At 42.5% G+C, this 16,959-nt stretch overlaps 1 protein-coding gene across 2 annotated transcripts in view; it reads left to right on the top strand.

The window, feature by feature from the left end:
- The window catches only part of LOC146394458 (anosmin-1), a 201,539-nt gene that overhangs the window by 164,676 nt on the left and 19,904 nt on the right, over window positions 1–16,959 (top strand). The window contains exons 8-9 of one of the 2 annotated variants that reach the window (XM_085007096.1): window positions 2,449–2,593; window positions 16,563–16,709. In XM_085007096.1, the coding sequence (XP_084863222.1) occupies window positions 2,449–2,593; window positions 16,563–16,709 (292 nt within the window). The remainder of the gene's footprint in view (window positions 1–2,448; window positions 2,594–16,562; window positions 16,710–16,959) is intronic. The other variant, XM_085007097.1, reaches the window with a different exon arrangement.

The raw sequence follows: 16,959 nt of genomic DNA, 5'->3' as shown, positions 1-16,959 counted from the left end.
AAGTGACCCAGGCATATATATATATATATATATATATATATATATATATATACATTCTTTTCCTCAAATTATCCTCCATCATGTTCCATCACAAGTGACTAGATAGAGTTCCCTCTGTGTGTGTTTTTTCCACTGAAAGTTCCAATATCCTTGCCATTCCGAATGATAAACCATGTCGCCACAAGTTCCTGTCACTGATATTTATGTGGGCTTCTATTTTTGGTCTTACTTATAAGAAACCTTCTGACAGTGCCAGATTTTATCTTGAAGGACTTCGCAACAACTGACAATTGGTAACGTGTGCTTATCTCCTAGAAAGGGCTGAAAGAGATAAAGCTGCAAACTCCCAGGGATGGAAAGCAACACGTGATGTGATAAAATGCTGCCCCCGCCCCCCCCATGCCATTAATAATGAAACAGCATCGAGGATTAATCGGGAAGTGTGCAGTTCATTTCTGGTATATGTCAATTAGATAAAAATGAACGGCAAATTGAATTATAATCGTTAATAGGCCCAGAATAGCCCGAATCCTGGGTCGCTCTCGTATGAGTGACGTATATTTTTAGATCCAGGCTGTAGGTCATGTCAGCCATTAAAGATTAAAATCTGACCCACTGAGAATTCGGATTAGAAATTGGACATTACAGAAGAACACGAGAAAGCATGAGATTTTCTGCTCGGGGATCAACGTCTTTTCATTTCCTCGGATTCCACCCTAATATCCGTGGTCACTTAAGAGGAGTGGGCATTTTCAAGGAACTGCTCTTTCAAAAGTGAATTTTGTTTTACTTGGTTGAAGGTAAGCGTTGAGGAAGACCGATAGGCAAACCTCCAAGAAGCCATATAGAAAGAAATCAGGCATCGGTCGTTCATAGACAGGCTCTAGGCACAATAAAAAATGTCCACCAACATGCACACGTTCGTGGCGATGCCATGGAGTGTGTGGCTGGGCGCTGCTCTCAGCCCCACTGCTGGAAACGCAGTCCTCACCTTCCAGAGTGGGTGATGGACAACAGCTGAGTCCTGAGAACTAACCCCTCAGAAGCCCCAATCCTGTAATGATGCCACCTGCTCACTGACAGGGAGCGAGTGTTGGCGTCCTGAAATGCCCATGAAGGTCACGTGCGCTCCCTGAAAGGACCCAAAGGGATGCTGAGCATGCAGACAGGTCACTGTGGCACTTACACAGGGGATGTGCTTCCGTGATTCCATGTGTGACCTCTTCAGGCGGTGACACCTTGAGGGTGGCACACGCGGGCATGAGCCCAAGGGCTTGCTGCTGGAAAGCACTGCTGCTCACCGCCTGCTGTGTGGTGTCGTGGTAACGATGGACACATTTTTTTCCATCACAAACGTTAATACCACCAATCAGACCATATTTATAGACAAGACTTTCTTTACCTTCAGAGCCACTTTCTGTCACAGGCACTGTATTTTGACAAATGTTTTAAATTCTAAGACAGCAACTTATTTCTCTTAGCCCTAATTTTTTTGTTTGTTTGTTTTTTGTTTTTTTGGGGCTGCACCTGTGGCATATGGAGGTTTCCAGGCTAGGGGTTGAATCGTATCTGTAGCTGCCAGCCTACACCACAGCCACGGCAATGCGGGATCCCAGCTGCGTCTGCAACCTACACCACAGCTCACGGCAACACCGGATCCTTAACCGACTAAGGGAGGCCAGGGATCAAACCTGCGTCCTCATGGATACTAGTCGGATTCGTTTCCACTGAGCCATGGGAGGAAATCCAACCCTAAATTCTTGTAACAGATTTTACTCTATTATTAAACCTGCAAGCCAATTTAAAAAAATGAAAACTCTAAGCATTTTGTCAGGTCGATTTTTCTAATGACTTTGTGGTGGAAATTTACTCACAGAAGATTTAGTATAAATATCAGAGAAATATGATGAATGCCAATGCGTTATTTTTTTCAGCCACGTGCTAACACAAGCCTCTGCTTAGTTTGTTATAAACAGCTCTTTGCTCTGTAAGGTGGTATCTAAAAAGGGGTGGGGGTGGGGCAGAATTATTCATTTCCCGGCTCCCGGAGAGCATCCAATAACTGGATTAGAACACAGTTTCAAGACAAGGGTTTGGGCCTGTCTGTGACATTAATTTTGATCTGCAGGAAAACTGCATTTTCAGCTGCTAACAGTATAGGAAGACTTGTGATCTTAGGGAGGGTGGGGATTTCCTGCTATGGTGCAGTGGGTTAAGATCTGGTGTGGTCTCTGCGGCCTGGAGGGTTCAGTCCCCGGCCTGGTGCAATCCATGGGTTAAGGATCCGGCTTTGCCGCAACTACGGCTGGGATTGGGTTCCTGGCCTGGGAATCTCCATGTGCCATGGGGCGGAGTTGGGCTGCCTCGCGAGGGCCCGGGAGGTCTGCAGGGACGCCGAGGGGCAGGAAGGTCTGTAACGGGCTCTGCGTGTGTTCCCTGCACTTGCAGTCTCAGAACTCCGTGACGCTGGAGCGGCTGCTGCCCAACTGCGAGTACACGGTGGAGCTGCAGGCCATCGCGTACTGGGGCCAGACGCGCCTCAAGAGCGCCAAGGTGTCCCTCCAGTTCACGTCCACACACGCCGCCCACAACAGTAAGTGCCCTTCCGCGCCTTCTCCGGAAGCCCTTTCCCTGCCCGGCGTCCGATCACAGCGCCTCCCGGAGTGAGTGCGTCTCGTATGTGGCGTCTTGACATGGAAAAGCTTCATTGCACCAGGAGTGCTGCTCTGCCGTCTGAACATTTGTGCTCAGTGTTTGCCTTTGATTGTATCTTATGATTTTTATCTATATTATATGCAATATTTTGGTGTCATTAATGGACATTTAAGAGGACATGTCTCATTCTAACAGATGTTTCTATTTCCAACTTTAGGGTCCTTAAGCACATGCGTCCTTGTTTTTAAGGACGATCCGTTCCGTTAAATTGTTAGAAACTGTTGCTTCCTACTTGCAAACGTGACGTGTCCTTTTTTTATTGGTTTTCCCCAGGGGTCCCAGGTACTGCAAAAGGCTTAATACTCCGTCGGGGGATGTGACTCAATCACTCCCGTTTCCATTTCTTTATTTCCAGTGTTTGTAAATGAGTCTGTTTGCCATGAGCTGAGCCAAGCAGAGCGTCTTAGAAGATGCTCACCTCTGAGTGGGGAAATGAGTTACCTGGGTTCCCGGCTTTGCTTAGAGTGAGGACTGGTTAGAAGACGGTGGGGAAGCTCCTGGCCGGGGATCTGGGGGCCAGGCAGAGGAAAGGAGAGCCTGGGACAGGCTGTGGGGTGTCTCCGCTGATGCTGCCTCCCCAGGCTCGCAGGGCCCCTCCATACCTTCCATGCCTGACTGCCGGCGGCCTCGGTCAGACAGGGACCATGTTATAAGTGGTGGAGTTTAGGTCGGGCAAGGCTGGCTCTGCAGGTCAGATGCCATGGTTGCCCACAGTCAGCTGCTCCCACCTGAGACAAAGAGGATCCAAATGAGCAGGTGCATCTGAAACGATGCTTTGGAGAGAGTTCTAGAAACAGAGCTTCCTACCCATTTGAGAAATAGTCCTTTTGGTGAGTAAATGGGTTTGGAAAACCTGTTATTTCTATGTATACACCTGGGTATAGTATACCTTTTTTCCTACATTCTCATGGAAACATTTCTGTGTTTAGTAACTTCACGGATTTTTTTTAAATGCCATCCCCCATTCATGCATGAGCTGTGTCTAATGATGGGAATATTTACTATATTCCACTATATATATTTATACATATAAGTGTGTGTATTATAGTATAAACATGTGCATGCTGTTATACATAGACTATATACTGTGTACATTATATAGTACGTATGTACTGTGTATGTGCGTGTTTACATGCATAGGTACATATACACATACATGTGCAAACACACACATCACTGCCAGCACTGGACACACTGCAGCCTCTGCTTTGACTGTGCCTAGTGATCCATTCGGGCAATAAGCTTGTAAACGTGATTACCCAGAGCTGTAGGGAAGCCTGGAGGCAGACACACCACCAAGATGGGAGGACCAACCAAGAGGGCAGCATTCCCTCTGGGTCCCGAGGAATGAGGGCTCCATGGCCATGAGGCATGGGCATCACCCCCCGCGCAAGTGCAGAGTGGGAACAGAACATCCTGTGTGCAGAGGACTCAGCACAGGGGTGGGAACTGAAGGAGCGGAGGGAGAGGCAGTCCCCACCACCCACAGAGACCTCGCAGCCTGACACTCCCTGAACTGCAGCAGCCCCACTGGCTAACGGGCATTTTAAATGTAACATCCTCAGAACCAAGCTCCAGACTTCCCCTCACATCTCTTCCTCTCCCAGGCTCTCCTGCCCCCAAAGACTCCATCATTCACCCCTTTTGTTCAAGCCAAAGATCGAGGGGTCACTCTTCACGCTTCTCTTTCCTTTCTCTCTAGAAATCCAGTTCATTAGAAAGTCCTTTTGTCTGATTTCAGATTCTGTGTGGGATCGATCCAGTGCTTTCCCTGGCTCAGGCCAATGTCACTTTTCCTATAAAACGAATCTGCTAATTATTATGTGGTGCCGCTCTTTCTTAAATATCCAGGTTTCAGATAGCGGTCAAAGCATTCTTTAGACAGTATGAACCACATCGCAGATTTCTCTCCCTTCCAAGTTCCATTTGTAGTTACCTAGTCTTCTTTTCACTTCTCCTCACATCTCATCCTTTACTGTTTTCCCGCTTCTGCTCGGAGGCTTCTTCTTTTTACTGGTTTGGGGGATTCCTTTATTGTGTAAAGTAAGTTTGCCTTTTAGTCTCCTTCTGGTTTTTCCAGTAAACGTCATTCTTTCCCCCTTAGAAACTGGTACGGGATTGTTAACTCTCAAAATTCTGTATGTGTTTATGCCCACAACCAAGAACAAGGAGAGGAAAAAATCCAACCTCAGCTTGCCGTTGTCGAAGTCAGATCATCTAAAGCCGACTCACAGTCCAGCCCACAGACAGAACAGTTATGCACATCTAGGGCTTTCTACATCTTCCTGGGGTGTCCCCACACAACCTCATCATAAGCTCAGTGAGATCCTTTTTAAATTATTACTTTTTATTGAAGTATAGTTGATTTACAATGTTGTATTAATTTCTGCTGCACAACAAAGTGATTCAGATGTACATATGGATACATTCTTTTGTGAAATATACTTTTGCATTATGGCTTATCATAGCAGATTGAATATAGTTCCCTGTGCTATAGAGTAGAACTGTGTAGGTTATCCAATCTCTATAGAATAGCTAGCATCTGTTTACCCTAACCTCCCCGTCCATCCCTCTTTCAGCTCCTTCCTCCTTGGCAACCACAAGTCTGTTCTCTATGTCATGAGTGTGTTTCTGTTTCATAGATAGTTTCATTTGTGTCATATTTTAGATGCCACATATAAGTGATGTCCTATGGTATATGTCTTTCTCTTTCTGACTTACTTCACTTAGTATGATAATCTCTAATTGCATCCATGTTACTATGGATGGCATTACTTCATTCCTTTTTATGGCCGAGTAGGAGATATATATATATATAAACACATACATACATACCACATCTTTTATATCCATTGATCTATTGATAGACATTTTGGTTGTTTCCATGTCTTGGCTGTTGTGAATAGTGCTGCTGTGAACATAGAGGTGCATGTATATTTTCAAATTAAGAGTATTCCCTGGATATATACCCAGGAGCCGGAGTGCTGGATCGTAATGGTAACTTTCAGGTCTCTGAGGAACCTCTATACTGTGTTCCATAGTGGTTATACCAACTTACATTCCCACTAACAGTGTAGGAGGGTTCTCTTTTTTTCCACACCCTCTCCAGCATTTGTTATTTGTAGACTTTTTGATGATGGCTCTTCTGACCTGTGTGAGGTGATTGTAGTTTTGATTTGCATTTCTCTTAAATAATTAGTGATGTTGAGCATCTATTCATGTGCCTGTTGGTCATCTGTATGTCTTCTTCAGAGAAAGGTATATTTAGGTCCTCTGACTATTTTTCAGTTGGGTTGTTTGTTTTTTTTGTTGTTGATTTGTATGAACTGTTTGTATAGTTTGAATATTAACCCTCTGTCTGCCACATCACTTGCAAATATCGTCTTCCTTTCTATAGGTTGATTTGTTTTGTTTATGGTTTGCTTTGCTGTGCAAAAGCTTGTTAAATTTGATTAGGTCACATTTGTTTATTATTTTTATTCTATTACCTTGGGAGACTGACCTAAGAAAACTTTGATACAATTTATGTCAGAGAATGTTTTGCCTATGATTTCTTCTAGGAGTTTTGTGATATCATGTCATGGTTAAGTCTTTAAGCCACTTTGCATTTATTCTTCTGCATGGTGCAAGGATGTACTTCATTGATTTACATGCAGTTGTCCAACCTTCCTAGTACCACTTGCTGAAGAGACTGTCTTTTCTCCCTTGTTTATTCTTGCCTCCTTTGTCAAAGATTAATTGACTGGAGGTATGTGTGTTTACATCTGGGCTTTCTATCCTGTTCCATTGATCTATATGTCTCTTTTTGTGCCAGTACCACACTGTTTTGATTGCTGTAGCTTTGTAAGATAGTCTGAAGTCTGGAAAGGTTATGCCTCCAGCTTTGTTCTTTTTCCAAATGACTGCTTTGGCAATTCTGAATCTTTGGTGGATCCATATAAAGTTTAGGATTATTTGTTCTAGTTCTATGAAAAATATGATGGGTATTTTAATAGGATCATATTAAATATATAGACTTCTTTTGAGTAGTATGGACATTTTGATAATACTAATTCTTCCCATCCAAGAACGTGGAATATCTTTGCATTTTGTTGAATCATCTTCAAGTTCCTTTATCAATGTTTTACACTTTTCAGCATATAAGTCTTTCACCCTTGGGTTAAGTTTAAACCTAGGTGGGTTTTTTTTTTTTTTTTCCAGTGGAATTTTAAACAGGATTGTTTTGTTACTTTATATTTCTGATGTTTCATTGTTAGTGTAAAAATATGCAACAGATTTCTATGTTTTAATTTTGTATCTTACTACTTTGCTGGACTCATTTATCAGTTTTAATAATGCATGGATTCTTTGGGGTTTGCTGTGTAGATTATCATGTCATCTGCAAATAGTGACAATTTTACCTCTTCCCTTCCAAGTTGGATACCTTTTACTTCCTTTCTCTCTCTCTCTTTTTTTTTTTCTCTTTGTCTGATTGCTGTGGCTAGGACCTCCAGTACTATGCCGAATAGAAGTGGTAAGAGTGGGCATCCTTGTCTTCTTCCATATTTTAGTGGGAAGGCTTTCAGCTTTTTCCCATTGAGTATTATATTGGCTGTGGGTTTGTCATAAATGACTTTTATTATGTTAAGGTATGTTTCCTCTATACCCACTTTGGTAAGAGTTTTTATCATAAATCAATGTTGGATTTCATCAGATGCTTTTTCTGCATCTATTGAGATGATCTTGTGGTTTTTGTCTTTTCTTTTGTTAATGTGGTATATCGCATTGATTGATTTGTGTATATTGAACCATCCTTGTGAACTTGGGATAAATCCCACTTGGTCGGGGTGTATGATCTTTTTTTAATGTGTTGTTGGATTTGGTTTGCTAAAATTTTGTTGAAAATTTTTACATCTTTTTTCAAAGATATTGGCCTGTAATTTTCTGTTTTGGTGGTATCTTTGTATAGTTTTCATATGAGGGTGATGTGGCTTCATTGATTCATAGATTGTCTTTGGAATTGTTTCCTTCTCTTCAGTTTTTTTTTTTTTTTTTTTTTTTGAAGAGTTTCAGAAGGATGAGTTTAAGTTCTTTGTATTTTTGGTAGAATTTGCCTCTGAAGCCATCCAGTCCTGGCCTTTGGTCTGTAGGGAGTTTTTAAATTACAGATTCTATTTCAGTTCTAGTGATGAGTCTGTTCAAATTGTTCATTTCTTCTTACTTCGGTTTTGGTGAGCTGTATATTTCTAGACACTCTTCTGTCTCTTGAGGTTGCCAAATTTGTTGGAATATAATTGTTCATAGTATTCTTTTTTTTTTTTTTTGCCGTATTGATTGTTATGTCTCCTTTTTCATTTCTTATTTTGTTTACTTGGGTTCTCACTCTCTTCTTCTTGGTGACCATGGCCAGAGGTTTATCAATTTTGCTTTCCCTTTCAAAGAACCAGCCCTTGGTTCTTTTCATTTTTTCAGTTGTTTTATAAATCCCTATTTTATTGATTTTCTCTCTGATCTTTATTATTTCCTTTCTTCTGCTAACTTCAGGTTTTATTTGTTTTTCTTAATTCTTTTTAGGGTTAGGTTAGATTGTTTATTTGAGATTTCTCTTGATTTTTGAGGAAGTCCTCTATCTTAGATGCAAAAGCATCTAAGCGCTTGTGCTGCATCCCAGAGATTTTGTATGGTTATGTTTTCACTGTCATTTGTCTCAAAGTATTTTTTAATTTCCCCTGTGATTTCATCATCAACCTATTGGTTTTTTAGTAGCATGTTTTTAGTCTCCATATAGACTTTTTTTTCCCCCCTCATTTCTCTTCCTGAGGTTGATTTCTAGTTTCATGCTATTGTGGTCAGAGAAGATGTTTGAAATAATTTCTGTACTCCTAAATGTGTTATGGTTTTGTGCCCTAGTATGTGGTCAGTTGTAGAGACTGTTCCATGTAAACTTGATAAGAATGTGTATTCTTGGTTTGGGGATGTAATTTCCTGAAAATATTGATTAAGTCTAAATATTCTGTTGTATCACTTAGCATCTTTATTACCTTACTGATTTTCTGTCTAGAAGATTTGTCCATTTATGTGAGTCTCCTTTATGGGAATATTATTTTATTCCCATCAGTTTTTCTCTTGATATCTGTTAGCATTTGTTTTGTGTATTTGGGTGCTTTTATATTAGGTGCATATATGTTGACGAGTGTAAAATCCTCTTCTTGTATTAATTCTGTTATCATTAAATAGTATCTTTCTTTATGCCCTTTGTTTTAAGGTCTACATTGTGACTCCCACTTTGTCATTTCCATTTGCATGAAATATGTTTGTCCATTCCCTCACTTTCAATCTATATGTGTTCTTTGTCCCAAGGTGAGTTTCTTAGAGGCAGCATATTGTAGGCTCTTACTTTTTTATCCAGTCTACCACTCTCTGACTTTTGATTGGTGCATTCAGTCCATTGACATTCAAGGTAATTATAGATATGTATGTATTTATCACCATTTTAAACTTTATTTTCCATGTATGTATTTATCACCATTTTAAACTTTATTTTCCATCTGATTGTATATTTCTTCTTTGTTCCTTTTCCTTTTTGCAGTTGGATGATTTCCTTTTGTTTGATGCTTGTGTTCTTTTTGTTTTTTTGTGTGTGAATCTGATGTTTGTTTTTTATTTGTAGTTGGCATGTTTTTTAACTATGTTAACCCCTTCCTATATCTAAAATTTGCTTTAGAGTAATAGTCATATAGGTTCAAACACTGTCTTAACAAAGTCCATATTTTCTTACTCTCCTTCCCCACATTTTATGATTTGGATGACCATTATTCATCTTCATGTGAATCCTCTTGCTTTCCCTTGTTTATTGTTGCTTTCACAAATAGGTTTTATTTCCTTTATGATCTGTATACTGGCTTATGTAAGTGATGACTTTTCCAGTTGGCATTTCTTCCTTCCTTCCTAGATCTTCTTTTCTCACTTATGCATGCATGCATGTATGTATGTATGTATGTATGTATTTTTGCTTTTTAGGGCCCCACCAGCATCATATGGAAGTTCCCAGGCTAGGGGTTGAATCAGAGCTGCAGCTGCTGGCCTACACCACAGCCTCAGCAACACCAGATCCAAGCTGAGTCTGCAACCTGCACCACTGTTCATGGCAATGCCAGATCCTTGACCCACTGACTGAGGCCAGGGATCAAACCCGCATCCTCATGGATACGAGTTGGTTTTGTATCCTCTATGCCACAATGGGAACTCCTGCTTCTTTTCTCTTTAGAGGAGGCCTTTCAGTATTTCTTTTAGGAAAGGTTTAGTACTGCTGTATTCTTTTATTTTATTTTATTTTTCTGTCTTGTTGACATTTCTTGGGCTGCTCCCACAGCATATGGAGGTTCCCAGGCTAGGGGTCCAATCGGAGCTGTAGCCACCAGCCTACACAAGAGCCACAGCAATGAGGGATCCGAGCTGCGTCTGCAGCCTACACCACAGCTCATGGCCACGCCGGATCCTTAACCCACTGAGCAAGGCCAGGGATCAAACCCTCAACCTCATGGTTCCTAGTTGGATTTGTTAATCACTGAGCCACGACGGGAACTCCTATTCTTTTAGTTTTTGCTTATCAATAAATCATTTTTCCTCCTATTCTAAATGATTATCTTGTGGTTAGATTCTAGGCTGCAGATTTTTCCCTTTTAGAACTTTGAATATATCTTGCCTCTCCCTTTTGGCCTGCAATGTTTGTGTAGAGAAATCAGCTGAGAGCCTTATAGGGGCTCCCTTGTAATTAACTCTGTTTTTCTCTTGCTGCCTTTAGAATCATCTCTTTATCTTTCACTTTTGCTGTTTTTATTATGTGTTGGTTCATCTTGTTTGGGACCCTCTGTACTTTATGTATCCAGATATCTCATTCCTTCTTTATATTTGGGATGTTTTCATAATTTCTTCAAATACATTTTCAGTACCTTTTTCTCTCTTTTCCTTCTGGAATCCCTATAACACATAAAAAGGCATGCTTTATATTATACCATAGATCTATTATATTGCTTTTTATTCTTTTTTTTTTTTCCCCAATTTGGCTTTCTGCCTCCTGTCCTTATTGGATGATTTCCATTATTCTATTTTCCAGGTCACTTATTCGTTCCTCTGCATTATTCATTCTTCTGTTAGCTCAGCTTTCATCTTGGGAAATGAGTTTCCTAATTTTTCTTGGCTCCTCCTTATAGTTTCTATTTCCTTTTTATAGTACTCTGCATTTCTGTTGATAGGCTTTCTTAATTTCTTGAGTATTTTTATTACCTTATTTTTAAACATGATACCGGGTAGACTGAAGAGGTCTGTTTCATTGTTTTTTTCCTTCAGGGGAATACTCTTGGTCTTTTAACTGGGAGCAATTCCTCTGCTTCTTTATTGTACTTATATTTCTCTTACTCTGTGAGTTTCAGAGAAATAATTGTCTACGTGGTCTTGGAGGTTTATTTATATGTGGGAGTGCCTCTGTGGGGCTAGCATGAGTTTAATATTTGGGGTGTGAGGGATTTTTTTTTTTTTTTTTTTTTTTGGTTTGGATGCCTGCTGCCTCTGTCCTCAGTGTGTGCTGTCCATTATCCCCTTGATAGGGGGTGTGCAGATGCAGCAGCTGGTGTCTGCTCCCAGGCCCATGATGGCAGTGGAGGCAGCTTGTAGCTGCTCCTAGAGCCTGTGAGGGCAGCAGTGGTGGCTCACATTTTCCCAAAGCCTGGAAGGGCAGTGGCTCCTGATTGCAACCACCAGCCCATGAGGCTGGTAGTTGTCACTTGCAGCTGCTCCTAAAGTCTGTAAGGGTAGCTCCTGGACACTCCTGGAGCTGATGTAGGCAGTATCCTGTTGCCTGGGAGTGTGCAGGGGAAGGGGCTGCAATGGCAGTTTGTCCCTTTGCCCACTTCCCTAACGATGGCACCTTTCATCTCTGGCTGCTCTAGGCTTCTTTGGTGTACACGCTCATTTGTGGCCACTCCACACGGCAGCGCCTTTCAGGCTGTCTCCATGCAGCCAATCCCCGTCCTCTCCCTGGATCTGTCCTCTGAAGCTTGAGCTTCAGAACCCAGTCCCCACATGCACCGTGGGGAGCACCAGGCAGTGGTACTGACTGTGCAGGTCTCCCTGTGTTCTGGCTGCTGCCAGTTAGTTGCTGTGCTCTCCTCCAAGGCTCGACAGCTCCCCCTCCATCCTGGCTGATCTGCCCACCAGTGAGGGGACTTCCCAGGGTGCGGGAACCTTTCTTCCTTCACAGCTCCCCACCTTGGGGCACAGGTCCTGTCTGGATTCCTTTCTCTTGTGTTTTTTCTTTTGTCCTACCCAGTTATGTGGAGGCTTTTCTTGCCCTTTCAGAAGTCTGAGGTCTTCTGCCAGCTTCCAGTAGATGCTTTGTGAGGATCGTATCTCGTGTAGATGTACTTTCAATGTATCTGTGGAAGGAGCTGAGCTCCAGCTCCTCCTACTCTATTTGGATTGCCCCCTGATTGTTGAGATTCTCTTTACCTGGCCTTTTCTCTCCTCAAGTATGATCACACACCTTTCTCTCTCACTTGAATCCATATTGTGTCCTCAAGTCTGAACTCCTCCCTTTGAGGGACCACATGGGTCCCGTCAGATATAAACACATCTGCCCCTCGCCTGTGTTATCCCCCTGTCCTGTGCAGTCTCAGGTGGACGCCTCCTTCCCTGTGCATGTGGGAGATTCCACTGTGTCGGGTAGACCTTCCCTCCTCACCTTGACAAGGACATATGCGGAACCAGGATGTCATCTAGGTCAGAGAACACGCATCATCCACCCACAGGCTCACAGCAGCCATCAGCTGCAGACGCGCCAACACAGTCCATTGCATTGCTCAGAAATACCTGTGAGACCAGGTCAGACAGCTATTCCCACTCTTACCTACAACCTGGCCCAACTCCTCTTCATTGGAGACATTGATGCTGAGGGCTAAGGTCACTTTCTAGTCATCTTTTAAAATTTAGATAACATGTTACCTGGCCAATAAGGAGGTAGGACGGGTTATCCTACCAAGGGCACTTTATTCTAGGCTTAACTGATTGCTGATACGTGAATTCAGAAGAAGTAACCTCATGAAGTACCTGTCATATACATATTGTTTGGGTGTCAGGGTAACTTACAGAAGAGACTGGCTTTACAAAGGATTATGCAGGATGTAGCTGAGTACCTGTCAGGATGTTATTTATAACCCAATGCTGATGTATAATCTCATAAACACTAGTATATAACTTCTGCAAGAACACTGTGTATTTCATCATGCACCAACTAGAAGTAAAGAATAATTACAACTTTATAGTGTAAGCAAGGGAAATTATATTTTATGGGGAGGAGAGTAGTAAATGTCAGCATATAAATTACTTCTCTGAATTATATTTTTCCAGGTCTCCAGGCTACTAGGTGGTGTAATGATAAATATTTCTATGCAAGCAAAGGCTGCATGCTCATAGCGTTATATAAAAGGGTCCCCTAAGGAGGAAAGACATAATACTCTCTTTAATGGAAATGTTATGTGCTTTTTTGGAGGCAGGAGGAATATTTCCAACTGTTTTATGTACTTGCCTCATGCAACTGGACTCTTCTTCCAGCTCTCCAAAATAAAACCTAGAGTTGAGAGGAAATACCCAGAATCTCTCAATCTGGAAGGTTAATCACAATTTTGGCCTTTGGAGAAAGGGCCTCGTCATTCAGTTCTCTCCACTTTCAGGACTATTAAAGAGTATACATCAGACCTCCCACCTTTCCGGAATGTGAAGGAATGATTTTCATTCTAGTTCTGTTTCCTGGTGAGAGGGGAGGGCAGCGTCAGGGACAGCTTCCCAGGACTGAAGCGTAACTTCTCCATCCTTTGCATGTGGCCCATCCATGCATGTCTGTGCCAGATTCATCAGTGAAGCAACAAACTTTCAAGCTTTAGATGGTATATGGTGTGTGTGTGTATAATATATATGTGTATATATACATATATATGTATGTGTATATATATGTATACATATCCATGTAGAATGAAAAATGGAATGTTACATAGGGTATAAAAGAAAAACAGAATTCACAAAGAACTTAAACATAGTTTTCTAAACTCTCATGGTTACCCACTGGCAAATTCTTAACATCACAGATTATTAAAGGAATTAGAAGCATAAATGGGCTTGTGAAAATCTTAAACCTTTAATTCTTTAAAAATAATAACATCAACTTTAGGAGTTCCCTGGTGGCTCCATGGGTTAAGGACCCAGCATTGTCACTGCTGTGGCTCTGGTCACTGCTGTGGTGCAGGTTTGCTCCCTGGCCTTGGAACTTCCACTTGCTATGAACAAGGCCAAAAACAATAAAACCGAAACCCCCCAAACTTTAGGTGTAGGCAGCAGGATTCTGTAACCTCATGGTGGTGCCAGGAGAGGGATACGTTTTGGAGCAAAGTCCTGTGAGTTTTCTGTGTGTCCCACCTGTGTCCTCCAGGCTCCAAGCTTGTGGTGCTGGTGTCTGCAGACTGTGACTCATAAAGTAATAGCCTTTGATAATTGTGATGTATAAGCAGATGTATTTGGTCTTGGCGCATTCCTGGCCCAGAACTCCCTAAACCCTTGAAATGTCCTAAGTGACAAGAACGATAAAGGTGTCTTTTTTATGTGAATGTGGTGATTTGGGGAAAGCACCTAAGGAGGGGGTGATCACTGGAAGAACCGAGCTGGGATTGGAACATTGCAACTTTCAGTTTCTCCTTCCTGCCCCCACCCCTGAGGAAGAGGGAGGGGCTGAAGATTGAGTTCAGTTGTCCAGGGGGCTAGGAATTTAATCAGTCATGCTTGTGTGACGAAGCCTCTGAAAAAATGCAAGAGGACAGGGTTCTGAGAGCGTCCGGGTTGGGGAACATGTGCTGAGGGAGTGCTGTGCTCCGAGTGGGAAGCTCCAGCCCTTCACACGCGTCTGCATCTGGAACATCTGGCTCTTCCTGACGTCTATCCTTCCCTTTCTTTCTTTCTTTTTTTTTACCTTCCATTTTTCATATACCTAAATCAGATTTTACATTTAGGCATTATTACCTTTGAAGACAGATGTCCTTGTTTCCGTGAGTTAAATATGAGCTTCCACGACAAGCAATATTGGCGGGAACATTTCTATATGAGTTTTTCTCTGTTTACAGGTCATCATCCTTAGAACAATCCTTTTTTTGTGAACTTGTTTTTAATGGATGTGCAGTTGATACTGTTGTGTTAGTTTCAGATGTACATCAGAGTGATTCAGTTATATATTCATAGAAACTGTTTCAAATTCTTCTCTATTATAGGTTATTATAAGATATTGAATACAGTTCCCTGTGATACACAGTGTGTCCTTATTATCTCTTTATTATTTATTTATTTGCTTTTTAGGGCTGCACCCGCGGCATATGGAGGTTCCCAGGCTGGGGGGTCAAATTGGAGCTGTGGCTGCCGGCCTACGCCACAGCCACAGCCCCACAGGATCGGAGCCACCTCTGTGACATACACCACAGCTTAGGGCAATGCTGGATCCTTCACCCACTGAGCAAGGCCAGGGGTCGAACCTGCATCCTCATGGATGTTAGTCAGATTCGTGAACCACTGAGTCACGATGGGAACTCCTATTACCTCTTTTATGTACAGTTGTGTATATGTGTTAATCTCAATCTCCTCATCTGTCTGTCCCCCCTTCCCCCTTTGGTAGCCACTAGTTTATTTTCTAGGTCTGTGATTCTCTTTCTGCTTTGTAAATAAGCCCATTTGTATTATTATTATTATTATTTTTAGATTCCACATGTTAGTGATATCATAGGGTGTTTGTCTTTCTCTCTCTGACTTACTATGACAATCTCTCGGTGCATCCACTTTGTGCAGCTGGCATCATTTCATTCTTTTATGACTGATTAGTATTGTATGATATATGTATAATGCACCACATCTTTTTGGTCCATTCACCTGTCAATGGACATTTAGTTTGCTGAGTTTTATTCTTATATAATAAAGAGGTAATCTAATCAGTACAGTATTTCCCTGAGTCCTGTGAGCCGCACTGGCACATTCATTGCATCTGAAGAGAGGATCCTTGGAACCTCTGCTCTCTAGCAGGTCATCAGAAGACACAGCTGACCTGGACTTGGGACTCACATCTGAAGGGGGCAAGTCGTAGAAGACTGAGCCCTTACCTGTGGGCTCTGATGTTATCTGCAAGTAGCCAGTGTCAGAATTGGACTGTAGGACACCCCACGGGGGTCTGAGAATTGGGGGTGTGGGGAACCCCCCATACACACTGGGTTTGGGTGCAGAACCCTTAGGCCTAAGCAACGTGTCTCCGTTGTCCACTCATTTGACGTAAACTAAAATATAGGTACCAAGTAAAGTAAGTATCCATTGTCCTTCTAATCTGGTCCACCAGAAGGACGATGTGGAGGCTGGTCCCCATGCGGAGTACACATCCGATGCCCCTTCTCTTCTGGGGCATTCCGTTTTCCTTTGCTGACCCCTCACAAACGCAAAAAAAATCTCCTTTGAGAAAGACTGTTTCCACCTCTTACTAAAATCAGAGCATCTTTCAAGCTCTGCATCTTTCGAACCTGCATCCTCATGGAATGGATGTTGCTCACCCACTTAAATTCAGGGGGTGACGTGTAATACAGCACAAATATATTTTAGGTAGTGATTCCAGCGTATGATGAAGGCGGAGGTGCCATCCGCTTGAACATGAAGGAATCTGTAGGTGCGTTACAGTTTCCTCTAAAACGTAGGCACTCAACTATGAGCGAACAGCAGCGTGAAAGTCACACTGGGATCCCTCTCAGGTCGCATCAGTGCTTTTAACCCGTCACTTAGCCTCTTGTGCTTTATTGTAGAGCAACAACTTGGGAAAACAAGGAAAAGGGTGACGCCAATCCAGCCTCCCTTTCAGAGACGACGGCCCACGAGCCTCCTGGAAATGGGAGCTCCGTTCTACCAAGACAACCAACTGCAAGCGAAGGTCTACTGGAAAAAGACGGAAGGTGGGCAGGTGGTCTGTGGATCTGCTGTCGGCGCGACGTCAGGAGTCAGCTGCAAAAGTCAGGGTCAGGCCACGCGGCTGATGCGAGGAAAGAGTAGCTGAACACACCCTCCCCCACGTTTTGCAGATGAAATGCCTGGCTGTTCTGAAGTCTGGGTGGGTTGGCCTTGGTGCTGAGGGATCGGTATCACGTGTGGAAATCTGCAGCTTTTTTATAGTTTATCATTTCGCAGACGGTGACCTGTCTCCAT

The sequence above is a fragment of the Sus scrofa genome, chromosome X (genome assembly GCF_054392235.1).
Source record: "Sus scrofa isolate SSC_HxYL_T2T_F1_AM1 chromosome X, Sscrofa_HxYL_maternal_Yorkshire_Landrace_v2.0, whole genome shotgun sequence".
NCBI lineage: Eukaryota > Metazoa > Chordata > Mammalia > Artiodactyla > Suidae > Sus > Sus scrofa.
The sequence above is the reverse complement of the archived record's forward strand: the minus strand, read 5'-3'. Positions and strand labels throughout refer to the sequence as shown.